We start from the raw sequence: 13552 nt of genomic DNA, 5'->3' as shown, positions 1-13552 counted from the left end.
ATCAGTTCTGTTATACTCACAGACAATATTTTGACAGTTTTGGAAACTTTAGAGTGTTTTCTATCCAATACTACTAATAATATATTAGCAACTGCGACTGAGGAGCTGGCCGTTTACAATGGGCACCTTTTCATCCAAGCTACTCAATACTGCCCCTGCAGCCATAAAAAGTTAAACAGCTTGGAAAATTCCAGAAAATTATTTCATGGCTTTAGATGCTTCTGATAGGCTAATTGACATCATTTGAGTCAATTGGAAGAGTACCTGTGGATGTATTTCAAGTCCTAACTTCAAACTCAGTGCCTCTGCTTGACATCATGGGAAAATCAAAAGATATCATCCAAGACCTCAGAAAAAAAGTTGTAGATCTCCACAAGTCTGGTTCATCCTTGCGAGCAATTTCCAAATGCCTGAAGGTACCGCGTAACGCTTGGTCGAAAGAGTCTCCCAAATGAACAATGACCCTAAGCATACTTCCAAAGTTGTGGCAAAATGGCTTAATGACAACAAAGTCAAGGTGTTGGAGTGGCCATCACAAAGCCCTGACCTCAATCCTATAGAACATTTGTGGGCAGAACTGAAAAAGCGTGTGCGAGCAAGGAGGCCTTACAAACCTGACTCAGTTACACCAGCTCTGTCGGGAGGAATGGGATAAAATTCACCAAACTTATTGTGGGAAGCTTGTGGGTGGCTCCCGGAGCGTTTGACCCAATTTAAACAATTTAAAGGCAATGAATGCTACCAAATACTAATAGAGTGTATGTAAACTTCTGACCCCCTGGGAACGTGATGAAATAAATAAAAACTTAAATAAATCACTCTTTACTACTATTCTGACACTTCACGTTCTTAAAATAAAGTGGTGATCCTAACTGACCGGTTGACAGGGGATTTTTTACTCTGATTAAATGGCAGGAATTGTGAAAAACTGAGTTTAAAAGTATTTGGCTAAGGTATATGTAAACTTCAGACTTCAACTGTACCCATTGTACCCATTATCAGCAACCATCACTCGCGGCAGGGTAGCCTAGTGGTTAGAGCGTTGGACTAGTAACCGGAAGGTTGTGAGTTCAAACCCCCGAGCTGACAAGGTACAAATCTGTCGTTCTGCCCCTGAACAGGCAGTTAACCCACTGTTCCCAGGCCGTCATTGAAAATAAGAATTTGTTCTTAACTGACTTGCCTGGTTAAATAAAATAAATAAATAAAATGTGTTCCAATGTCACATTGTGTTAACCTTTGATTAGCTATCTCTTTAAAAGGTTAATTGATCATCAGAGAACCATTTTGCAGTTATGTTAGCACAGCTGAAAACCTGTTCTGATTTAATTAATCAATCAAATTGGCCTTCTTTATACTAGTTGAGTATCCGGAGCATCAGCATTTGTGTGTTCGATTACAGGCTCAAAATGTCTAGAAACAAAAAACCATGCGAGAAACTGCGAAGAAACTGAAAATCTCGTACAATGCTGTGTACTATTCCCTTCTCAGAACAGCACAAACTGGTTCTAACCAGAATAGAAAGAGGAGTAGGAGGCCCCGGTGCACATCTGAACAAGAGGACAAGTACATTAGAATGTCTAGTTTGAGAAACAGATGCCTCACAAGTCCTCAACTGGCAGCTTCATTAAATAGTTCTCAATGTCAACAGTGAAGAGGTGACTCCGGGATGCTGGCCTTGTGGCAGAGTTCCTCTGTCCAGTGTCTGTGTTCTTTTGCCCATCTTAATATTTTCTTTTTACTGGCCAGTCTTAGATATGGCTTTTTCTTTGCAACTCTGCCTAGAAGGCCAGCATCCCGGAGTCGCCTCTTCTCTGTTGCCGTTGAGACTGGTTATTTGCGCGTACTATTTAATGAAGCTGCCAGTTGAGGACTCCTTAGTCAAATAGCCCTTTCACACCGAGCTGTCTGTTTTTAAAATACTAGCACACAGGTTGGACACCCATGCATACCCCACAAGACATGCCACCAAAGGTCTCTTCACAGTCCCCAAGTCCAGAACAGACTATGAGAGGCGCACAGTACTACATAGAGCCTTGACTACAGGGATCTCTATTCCACATCAGGTAACTCGTGCAAGCAGTAGAATCAGATTGAAAAAGCAAGTAGAAATACACACTTATGGAACTACAAGAGACACACGCAAAGGTACACATGCATACGCACACATTGTGATATTGCTGTATAGAACATTTTGTGTTGTGGATATGTGGTGGTGTAGGGATGTTATATGATGTACTGTTTTATATTTAGCTAATTCAGTACAAACAGTTCACTGTTTTATCTTTTGTTTTATATGTCATGTGGGTGCTTTGGTGTGTTTGAACCCCAATACAAAAAAATACATGGCGTTTGGAACCAAAAATCTCAAGTTTGGACTCATCAGATTTCCACTGGTCTTATGTCCATGTTCCTCGTGTTCCTTTGCCCAAGCAAGTCTCTTCTTCTTATTGGTGTCCTTCAATAGTGGTTTCTTTGCAGCAATTTGATCATGAAGGCCTGATTCACTCAGTCTTCTCTGAAAAGTTGATGTTGAGATGTGTGTTACTTGAACGCATTTATTTGGGCTGCAATTTATGAGGCTGGTAACTCTATCCTCTGCAGCAGAGGTAATTCTAGCTCTTCCTATCCTGTGGCGGTCTTCATGAGAGCCAGTTTCATTATATTGCTTGATGGTTTTTGCGACTGCACTTGAAGAAACTTTCAAAGTTCTTCACATTTTTCCCGAATTGACTGACCTTCATGTCTTAAAGTAATGATGGACTGTCATTTCTCTTTTCTTACTTGAGCTGTTCTTGCCATAATATGGACTTGGTCTTTTTACCAAAAAGGGATATCTTCTGTATACCACCACTACCTTGTCACAACACAACTGATTGGCTCAAATGCATTAAGGAGGAAAGAAATTCCACACATTTAACAAACACAGCTGTTAATTGAAATGCATTCCAGGTGACTACCTCATGAAGCTGGTTGAGAAAATGCCAAGTGTGTGCAAAGCTGTCAAGGCAAAGAGTGGCTACTAAAATATATTTTGATTTGTTTAACACTTTGTTGGTTACTACATGATTCCAAATGTGTTATTTCATAGTTTTGATGTCTTCACTATTATTCTACAATGTAGAAAATAGTAAAAAAATAAAAATATAGTAAAGATAAACCATTTAAATAGTAGGTGTGTCAACTTTTGACTGGTACTGTATATGGCTGTGTATTTAAAATATATATATATTTAACCTTTATTTAACTAGGTAAGTAAGTTAAGAACAAATTATTATTTACAATGACGGCCTACATTATGCATATGGTCTTCATAGAAAGTGTTACCAAAATTGTTTATATAACCTGACCATAACATGAAATACGTCATAATAACGTCCATGCAACCAGCTTTGCCCATGAGGAAACACAGTCATTGGATTGCCCCAACTATTGACTGTCGTTGTTTTTTCTTTTCTTATCCTTGTCACCAACTTGTCCTCATGTTGCCTCTTCCTCCCGTCTCTCCTCATCTCTCCCTGTTTCTTCCTGTCTCTCCCCGCCCTCAGCCTGCTCAACAACTACATGATCTGGAACTTGGTGCAGAAAGGAGCGTCCAGTCTGGATCAGCGCTTTGAGAACGCCCAGGACAAGCTGCTAGAGAGCCTGTATGGAACCAAGAAGGTGTGTTTTTAGGCTGAGTCCTACTTTTGGCTTCGGTTAAAAGTAGTGCCCTAGGGATAACCCTGCGTCAGTAAATACCTGTTAGGGCCAGTTTCCCAGACACAGATAAAGCCTAGTCCTCGACTAAAAAGGAATTTCAATGGAGATTCTCTGTTGAGCATGCTTTTTAGTCCAGGACTATGCTCAATCTGTGTCAGGGTAACTAGACCTGGTGATTTTTATGTGAGACTCTGTTTGGGCTCACAGCAAGGAATGTATGCTGCCTCAGCACAGTAAACAGCTGGTGAGAAACTTATCTCGTGTGTGTGTGTGTGTGTGTGTGTGTGTGTGTGTGTGTGTGTGTGTGTGTGTGTGTGTGTGTGTGTGCTCGCTCAGTCCTGCACACCTCGATGGCAGACCTGCATTGGGAACACAGATGACACGCTCGGCTTTGCCCTGGGAGCACTCTTTGTCAAAGCTACGTTTGATAAACACAGCAAAGAGATTGTGAGTATAATAGGTGCACAACTGCATTAGTCTATTCAAGTGTTTTACCATGGTGAACAATCCATGACTGTCCCCTAGTGGTTACCATGTATAGGCCTAATGAAAGGTAATCATAAAATTATCTTATTTGCTAGGACATTATTATAATTTTCATGAATAATCTATTTTAAATGCTTAAATGTTTATGAATACTTAAATGCTTTGTATAATGTTACAAATGCTTATGAATTGTACAGATTATAATGTTTATATATTTCCTGTAAATTATTATAAATGTTTACATTTAATTAAATACTAATTTAGTAATAGTTCTCTGTCCTGCAGAGGGGAGAGACCAATATAGGAGAGAAAAAACATGCTATTAAAATGGAGAGATTGTTATTGGGTAGAGAAAAGAGGGGTAAGTAGAAGAGAGCGACATGGAAGGGGAGAGAGAGGAGGCACAGAAGAAGGGCTGGTAGCTTTATACAGGTTGGAAATAGACTCTCACGTGCAAGTGTTCTTGGTTTTTATTATAATTCGCGAGGATTCAGATTGCCACGGGTATTTAGTCCATATCTAAGTGTAATTGTCAAAGAAGGATCTACATCATCTTTCCCTCTTTCTTGCTTCTTACATTTAATGTCTGTCTCTCACCCCACAATAAGGCAGAGGGGATGATCAATGAAATCCGTACTGCCTTCAAAGATGCTCTTGATCACCTCAAGTGGATGGACAAACAAACGCGTCAGGCAGCCAAAGACAAGGTCAGAGATGATGTCACCTACTGGATAGGCTATGTATGGGTGCCAGAGGCTATCTATGTCTGTGAAAGAATGTGTGTGTGCACGCGCGTGCACATGCATACCTGTGCACACCTGCGCACATGTAAGAGAGAGAGGACAGGGAGGGATGGGTTTACAGGTTACAATACAGTAGTTAGCCCTCTTTTTCCAGACCTCCAAATGTTGAAACCAGGAGGTTTCTTGTCCCCTTCCTCCATCTTGCCCTCTCTTATCCCTTTTGCTCTCTTGGTCTTCAGGCAGACGCCATCTACGACATGATTGGATTCCCTGACTTCATCCTGGAACCCAAAGAACTGGATGATGTTTATGACGGGGTGAGTTAGTACCTTTTGTTGAGATGTGTCATGATTGACACATACATTGAGCCCCATACATTGAACCCTGTGAGTTCTTCAAACAAGTTGAAGTTGAAGTTGAAGGTGAAATGACAAGGACACCTTTTAATGTTTCTAATCAGTTAGTAATTATTTATTGCCCGTCTTTCTGTCTGTATGTCTGTCTCTCTCCACAGTATGACGTCTCGGAAGAAAACTTCTTCCAGAACGCACTCAACTTCTACAATTTCTCCGCCAGGGTGATGGCCGATCAGCTCCGCAAGCCTCCCAACAGAGACCAGTGAGTCTTCATCAGCTGCACTCATCATCATTATCAACATCACCATCGTCATTTGATCTGAAATTGCGCTCTATTCCCTATAAAGTGCACAAATTTGACTCTGGTCAAACACTACATTAAGTTGGATGCTTTTTGCTCCAGTGTTGTCTGGTGTCACGGAGGACAGGCTCATTGTATTGGCTTGAGCACAATGAATGGAACGGTATCAAACACATACTATTCCATTAAGCCCTTTTCAGAATGACAATTAGTCGTCCTACTCTCACAGGTTTGCTTTTTTATACACATCTCTGCCATCATCCTTCTAGATGGAGTATGACCCCTCCCACAGTCAACGCCTACTACATGCCCACCAAGAATGGCATTGTCTTCCCAGCTGGAATCCTTCAGGCACCCTTTTATGCCCAGGATCACCCCAAGTGAGTGTGTGTGTATGTGCGCGTATGTGTGCTTCACTTGCTTTTCTGACCCCATGTGAATTCTCTGCAGAGCACTGAACTTCGGGGGGATAGGAGTGGTGATGGGACACGAGCTCACTCATGCCTTTGATGACCAAGGTTAGTGTCCACATTTAACAGATTCCACAGAACTCGTGGACGCATCCTCACAAAACACCAACTGACCAACACACACTAGCATGCATGCACAGACATGATTACTAGGTGTGCATGTTTGTGAAGATTAAGCATTTTTTAAGATGATTTTTCCTTAATCAGGCAGGGAATACGACAAAGACGGGAACCTTCGACCATGGTGGCAAAATTCCTCTGTGGAAGCATTTAAGAACCACACGGAATGCATGGTGGAGCAGTACAACAGGTTTACAATCAATGGGGAGCATATAAATGGCAAGCAGACGCTGGGAGAGAACATTGCTGACAACGGAGGCCTAAAGGCAGCCTATAAGGTGAGTAGGTCTCCCTACTTGATAATGCATTACATTTAGTTGCTCACATACTAACTTATTTATCACTGTAATAATTATTAACTGTAGTAAAGTTCAGTTATTTTGTAACAGTAATGGGGTTGAGCAGTTATAGCTCAATCCATTACTGCCAAATCCATTGCTATGTATTTATAAAGCAATTGCATAGTTACTACTATGTAACAACATGTTACTATGATGTTATTACGGTTTTATTTCACATGCTGTCAGTGGTGGGATCCTGGACAGCATGACTGTTATTATACTATACAATAGTCGTACTATACTTCACCTCAGGGCCATCAGAGTGGCGGATAATGTTATTATTGTAAAAACAAATGTCCTGTTGTGTTCAGGCGTACCAGGCGTGGGTGCAGGAGAATGGTGAGGAGAAGAGGCTGCCAGCGGTCAACCTGACCAATGACCAACTATTCTTTGTGGGATTTGCCCAGGTAGGTAATGGGAGTGTCAACTAGATACGTTACACACATCCTGATAAGGTTCACGTATCAAATACTCATGATTAGGGCTCAGGGTTTGCAGGACAATATCATAAGCTATAAAACTAGGGGCCCAAGTTTTTCAAGTCAGGTCACGCTCTCAGGATGAACTCCTACATCATGATATAAGACAAGGGGGTGAAATGAGAGGGAGTTCACATGCAATTTGGGGTGAAAGTAAGAGTGGAATATTAAAACTACTGTTGGAGAAGTGGATGAACAAATGTGGGTACAAATGAATAAAACACTATTTTGGAAACAGAATGAGTATAATATGCAACAGTTGGGAAGCTAGAGAGGAGAATAATCTAGCTACTGCCTGTTTAATTTATCGGAAGTTCCTCTCTTCTCTCAGGTGTGGTGTTCCGTGCGAACCCCGGAGAGCGCCCACGAAGGACTCATGACGGACCCCCACAGCCCCCCAAAATACCGCGTCATCGGCACCCTCTCCAACTCGCCAGACTTTGCTGAGCACTTCCAATGCCCCACTGGCTCCCCTATGAACTCGGGTCACCGCTGCGTGGTGTGGTAGGGCCTTAGAGAACCAGTGGGGGGTGCTGTCTGTGGAAGCTGCTTGGAGAATCAAGAGGAGGAGGAAGAGAACCTCTAACTAATCATCTGATGTTTTTTCTTCTAGTTTTCTTTTCTTTGTACATGATGCTGGATTACTAGTGGTTTGTAGGTAGAGCAGGACAGACTCAGGTGAGCGAGAGGGAGGCACGTCACATGGAGAGAAATGTTGTAATCTGCTGATGTGTTTGTAATTTCAGTGTTATGGTATTTTTCCTCTTTCTCCATGCCCCAGTCAACCCCTCCACCAGTGGGGCACAAAGGCACGTTTTATTTATTATTTGCAGGACTTGGTAGGGGGCCGGGGAGGAGGAGCCACTATAGACTGTCTATCCCCTCCCCTTTCTCTGTGCTACTGTGTTTTCTCTGTACTCGCTGTGTGTCCTGTTTACAATTTAAACCGGAGCCCTCTATTGACTGAGGGCTCTCACTGAAACCACTGTAACATCACAGGATGGATTCAGCTGCCTTTGTGACCTCGCAGGAAGCACAGAAACTTGGCTGTGACATCACAGGATGGGTTCAGCTGCCTCTATGACCTCACAGGAAGTGCAGAAACTTCACTGTGATTGAACATTGTATATGGCTTTATCTCAAATGTCATCCCTATTCCCTATATTACTTGCCTTGAGGCACATAAGGCTTCCACAAGAGAGCACCACTGCTTCCGGCCTGCATTTCTTATATAGTATACACATAGTACAATGTGGCTGATGGAGCCATATAGACTCAGCTCTCCCTCTTTCTCTGTTACTTCACATGAAGTGCACTGGCTTCTGTGAGTCCTCACAGACACCACTCAGCTCCCTCTGTGACATCACAATGAATCTTTTTGAATGTGCTTCATTGTGACCTCATAGCAGGGGCGAGGATCTTAATATTCAAAATATACAAAATCAAAATCATCATACACAAAATCAATAGACAGGTGAAAGCAATATTTAAGCATACTGATAGGCCTTGCCACCATATTGCTTATAGCTATCCCATTTCTTAAAGATTGGTGGAGAGCAGTTTGAGTACATAGAAAGGATACATAGGAAAGCCACTTAACAATGTTGATCCAACCAGGAGTAGGGTGCGTTGCCCCTAGATGCTGATCTTGGTTCAATTTAGCATTTTCCCCAACAATGGTTAAGATTAGGAATAGGGGAGGGAAAGCTGATCGTAGATCTGTATTTAAGGGAAACTTCACACTGAAGCATCCAACCACAAGATGAGCAGAGGTCCATCTGGGACCTACAGACAGTGCTGGACTGGCTGTGACTCCGGTTGTAGGGACACTCACCACTTGCTTACCTGTGTGTTTTAGTTGTTGTTTTTTATTGGCATATTCTGAAGTTGACAAAGTTAAAATGACATTCTCATTTTTAAAACTGCTTTTTGCCAAAGATATTATTATTATCATGTTTTGTTCCTTGTCTCCAGTTGATTCTTTGTTTCTCTGTACGCTAAGGGGCCGAAGTTGTGTATGTGTGTATGAACAGCCTTCGAAGCTTGTTTGATGTTTACTGTGTTTAAGCTGTCAGCTTCATTGCAAAAGGTCCGTTTCTGCATGTGTGTGTATGCTTGCGGTTGAGTGGGTGCGTGAGCTTGTATGTGTGTGTGCTTGTTCGTGGGTGCATCCGTGCGTAGTGTGCATATGTACACGTGTGCATATGTTTGCAGATTGCTTTGATACTTCATCCCCACTTACGTTGGACTATCAACAATGTCAAGTCAGCTGCAGTGATTTCACCTCACATTCCAAAAAAATGTATTTGAAATGACTGGATATGTTGAAGAAGAAATATGTTCCTAAAGAACTCCTTGTTTGTACATGCTCTACTCCAAAGTGCTGCAAGACTGTCTTTTCGTGAGGGAGGGTGGGTACAGGATACCTTTGTTAATCTGGATATTCTTGGACTCTTGTTCAATCAAGCTATGTTAATGTTTTATCTCTACTTGCTCCTGTCTGCACTTTGCAAAGTTGTTTCACTAGAAGACATGTGTCATTACTCATGAGCATACTAGCACTGCACCCCACCACACGATACACCAAATCCTAACCCATACAGGACAATCCCATTGTATCACGTCAGGTAGATGGAGTTGTGCTGTCTAATGTAAGACCATGAGGTTTAACCAATTACAGTCAGTTGATATTGGCTTCAATCAGAAGCCCTCCTGTTAGGTGAACTGCCCTGGAAAGATCTGCCATTCAATTTCACAACAATAAAGGACGCTGATGATTCATCCTCCTAGTTCATTATAACGGTCAGTATCATACATTTTGTGCAATCAAATATCTAACACAGAGAGAGTTAGCTATGTCTATTATGCACTACACATTTAGAATTGAGCGTTGTGCCCTCCAAACTCCATGACGAGGTACACAAGGCCAGGGGTTAGAAGTCAGGGGGAAGTGCTTTCACATAGAGGGTTGGTCGGGGTTAGCCTTAAATATTTACTTCATGAAATACACAGGTCTATATTTAAAGTGCAAGCAAAAATTATAACTTGAAAGTGTGTAAAAGCCTTTAATTAGCCAGCTAATGCCATTAAGTGTTCTCTATTTGGTCTGATGTGCTGTGTACCTGTCAGTCTCTGTCACTCCACAATTCTCTTATTTCTTCAGCCATCTAGTCATATACTTTTCACACTATCTGAACTGTATTAAAGCCTGGTGAAGAGAAAGCTATCATTTTACTTATTTACTTACTTATGCTTTTTTATTCCTATGTGGAACATTATGCTAAAAGCTACCGGCCCGCATTTCTTGGAGATGAGTGTTGAAATTAAAAACTGAAGTCAAAATAACTTCACTTTTAGTGACTTTTAAGGTCCATTTTGAGCTTTGATAGAAACAGGACTGCCAGTGAGACTAGACAAAAACCACCAGGGTTGTGTTCATTAGGGCATGCAACGGAAAACATTAAAAAAAATTTTTGCAATGTAAAAAATGAAAATGAGCATTTGTTATTGGAACAAGTCCAGGTAGTCCCTCACTGTTTCAGCCCATTTTCATCTGTTTGGTGCCTAATGAAAACTGTCCTGTCAGCCAGCACCTGCCTAGCGACTTGCTAGTGCCTCTCTCCATCTCTCAGTGAGAAACAACTAAGCCGATCTGCTGTCAAGTGATCACGGTCTGAAAAAACCTGTCTCAGGACAGGGTACATACATACAGCAGGCAGTCACTTCTGTGTCTTAAGTATGTCCCAACTGTATCTGGCATGGAAGACTAGTGCGAGAGCTGGTGTGCCATCCTGAACAAATGTTCTATTGATTTAATGACATTAATTGTTGACCAGTTGAAAAAGGATTGTATTGAAATGGATAACATGATTGAAGAGAATCGCACAGCTCTGCAAGGAGATGTTAATGATGGCAAATTCAACTGATGAAAACTAATCAAGCACTCCAGGACAAGTAGTCTACAGAAATAAAGGAGCATAAAATCAAGAAATGAACCCAAGACAAAGGCTACTTCTGGAGAAACCCTGATGAGAGGTCCCGCTCCTCCTCTCCATGACAGACGTTGGAGGGTGTCCGCTTACTTCTATCCACCCCTGTCTGACCAACACTCTAAAACCAGCGCCTCAGACTGGGCCAACAGAAGGCCGGAGGGGGCCGGACACATGCGAAGAGATGCCACACCGGACGGGGTAAGAAGGAAACGACTACCAGAGGCAGAGGGGACCGTTCACACCCAGAACCCACGGGACTGAGTGTCTTCAATTTATCACGCAAGATAATGAGCCCTGCCCATGTCTCCTTGCTTGATAAAGGGTTATCTGTTGTGCCTACAACTCCGTGCAACGGTTTTGATGTTAAGGTAGACATGTACGTTTTTTAGAAACATCCGTTAAGGAGATTAAGGGAATCATTTAGCTCCCCTATTTGTGATATTTCTACTGAACATGTAGGCTGCTCAAATGCACATACTCTGACTTCTTTTTTGAAGTAAGACTTTGCCAGTGTTGTCTGGTCCAGCGACGGTGGGTTGCTGGTGATGTCTGGTGAGGACCTGCCTTACAACAGGCCTACAAGCCCTCAGTCCAGCCTCTCTCAGCCTATTGCGAACAGTCTGAGCACTGATGGAGGGCGTAACTCGGGCAGTAACTCGGGCAGTTGTTGCCATCCTGTACCTGTCCCGCAGGTGTGATGTTCGGTTGTACCGATCCTCTGCAGGTGTTGTTACACATGGTCTGCCACTGCGAGGATGATCAGCTGTCTGACCTGTCTCCCTGTAGTGTTGTCTTAGGCATCTCACAGTACAGACATTGCAATGTATTGCCCTGGCCACATCTGCAGTCCTCATGCAGCATGCCTAAGGCACGTTCATGCAGATGAGCAGGGACCCTGGGCATCTTTTTTTGTGTTTTTCAGAGTCAGTAGAAAGGCCTCTTTAGTGTCCTAAGTTTTCATTACTGTGACCTTAATTGCGTACCGTCTGTAAGCTGTTAGTGTCTTAACAGGTGCATGTTCATTAATTGTTTATGGTTCATTGAACAAGCATGGGAAACAGTGTTTAAACACTTTACAATGAAGATCTGTGAAGTTATTTTGATTTTTATGAATTATCTTTGAAAGACAAGGTCCTGAAAAGGGGACGTTTCTAGTTTAATCTTTCCATAATTTTCCTAAGGATGAAAAAAAGCTTTGCTTGATTTACAATCTGAAACATCAGTCCTTACCCGCCCTGCTGATAAGGGTGGGTAGGTTGTACTCATGGATAGGAACGTTTATGTTCATGAGTGTCATAGACAACTGCTTGACAACACATTTTACAAGAAACTCAAGTGACCCACTGTCCAATTTCAGAACACTATCTTTACTGTCCTAGATGGGTATTTAATTTCTGGTCAGATAGCCAAGAAGTTTTGTTACTTTTTGGTTATTTAAAACCCTAAAATGTTCACTTTCTACACTTTTACAAAATTACACAAGAATGTTACAAAACCTCCAGGGCGCCCTATTGTAGCGGGCATTGATGCAGTAATGGCCCCTCTGTCAACTTTTGTTGACTTTTTTATTAAACCACTTGCAGAACATCTCCCCGCCTTTGTAAAGGACACCAGCAGTATGATCTATATTATTGAATCTCTTGATCCTCTCCCTGAGAATACTTTGATAGTTAATTTTGATGTTGAGTCGTCATACCCGAATATTCCACACGAGGGCGGTATTGAAGCTATGGAACATTTTCTTCTGCAACGTGACCCTAATGAACTACCTTCCAGTGCATGCATTATAACATTGGCTGAAATAGTACTCAGACACAACTACTTCATGTTTCTAAATTATTTCTTTATTCAGATGAAGGGTACTGCTATGGGATCCCCATGGCTCCTAACTATGCTAATTTGTATGTGGGTTACATGGAGAAACAGTCCATTTTCAATCCTCTAAAATATTTTCTTGCCTAACATCATTATTTGGAAACAGTATATTTATGATATTTTCGTTCTATGGAGGAGTGATGCAAAACAGCTCCAGGCATTCCATGCTTTTCTTAACTCTTGTTCTTAGCATCTGAGATTTACTATGCAATCTGTCACACATTCAAATCAGTTTCCTTGATCTTCTGATCTTGTGTGAGGATAATGTTCTATACACTGATCTTTACAGGAAACCTACTGATCGTAACAGTTTGAGGGCTGATATTCGTCACCCGCTTCCCTTGAAAACAGTTTGCCCTACAGCCAATTATGTTGAATCAAAAGAAGATGCACAGAAAATTCAAAGAGAGGGAGTACAAAAAATGGTCAGATTAATACGGCCATTGAGAAAATTCTAAACGAGCCGAGACATGATCTTTTTCAAGGACAGTCTCGCAAAAAGAAACATTCTTGCGTTCTAACTACCCACTATTCAAAGTGCTCTGAACAAATGAAGGGAATCGTTCAAACATTGGCACATTCTAAGATCTGATGACAGTATTGGTAATGTGTTTTCGGACCATCCATTGATCATATTCTCGCGGGGCACAAACCTCAGATCAATTGGTAAACTCTGATTTACCACAC

The 13552-nt window shown here is 41.9% G+C and overlaps 1 protein-coding gene across 5 annotated transcripts in view; it reads left to right on the top strand.

Annotated features, from left to right (window-relative positions):
* LOC110490062 (endothelin-converting enzyme 2) overlaps positions 1-10220 on the top strand; it is an 88288-nt gene extending 78068 nt beyond the window's left edge. For all 5 annotated transcript variants that reach the window (XM_021563191.3, XM_021563190.3, XM_021563192.3 and 2 more), the window contains 10 exons: positions 3549-3663; positions 4039-4149; positions 4797-4895; positions 5171-5248; positions 5446-5549; positions 5858-5968; positions 6039-6106; positions 6266-6456; positions 6831-6926; positions 7330-10220. In XM_021563191.3, coding sequence (XP_021418866.1) covers positions 3549-3663; positions 4039-4149; positions 4797-4895; positions 5171-5248; positions 5446-5549; positions 5858-5968; positions 6039-6106; positions 6266-6456; positions 6831-6926; positions 7330-7506 — 1150 coding nt within the window. In that variant the 3' untranslated portion in view covers positions 7507-10220. The remainder of the gene's footprint in view (positions 1-3548; positions 3664-4038; positions 4150-4796; positions 4896-5170; positions 5249-5445; positions 5550-5857; positions 5969-6038; positions 6107-6265; positions 6457-6830; positions 6927-7329) is intronic.
* The last annotated feature ends 3332 nt before the right edge of the window (positions 10221-13552 follow it).

This window comes from Oncorhynchus mykiss, chromosome 15 (genome assembly GCF_057628025.1).
Source record: "Oncorhynchus mykiss isolate SJ-2025 chromosome 15, ASM5762802v1, whole genome shotgun sequence".
NCBI classification, from domain to species: domain Eukaryota; kingdom Metazoa; phylum Chordata; class Actinopteri; order Salmoniformes; family Salmonidae; genus Oncorhynchus; species Oncorhynchus mykiss.
This window is presented reverse-complemented; position numbering and strand designations above follow the sequence as displayed.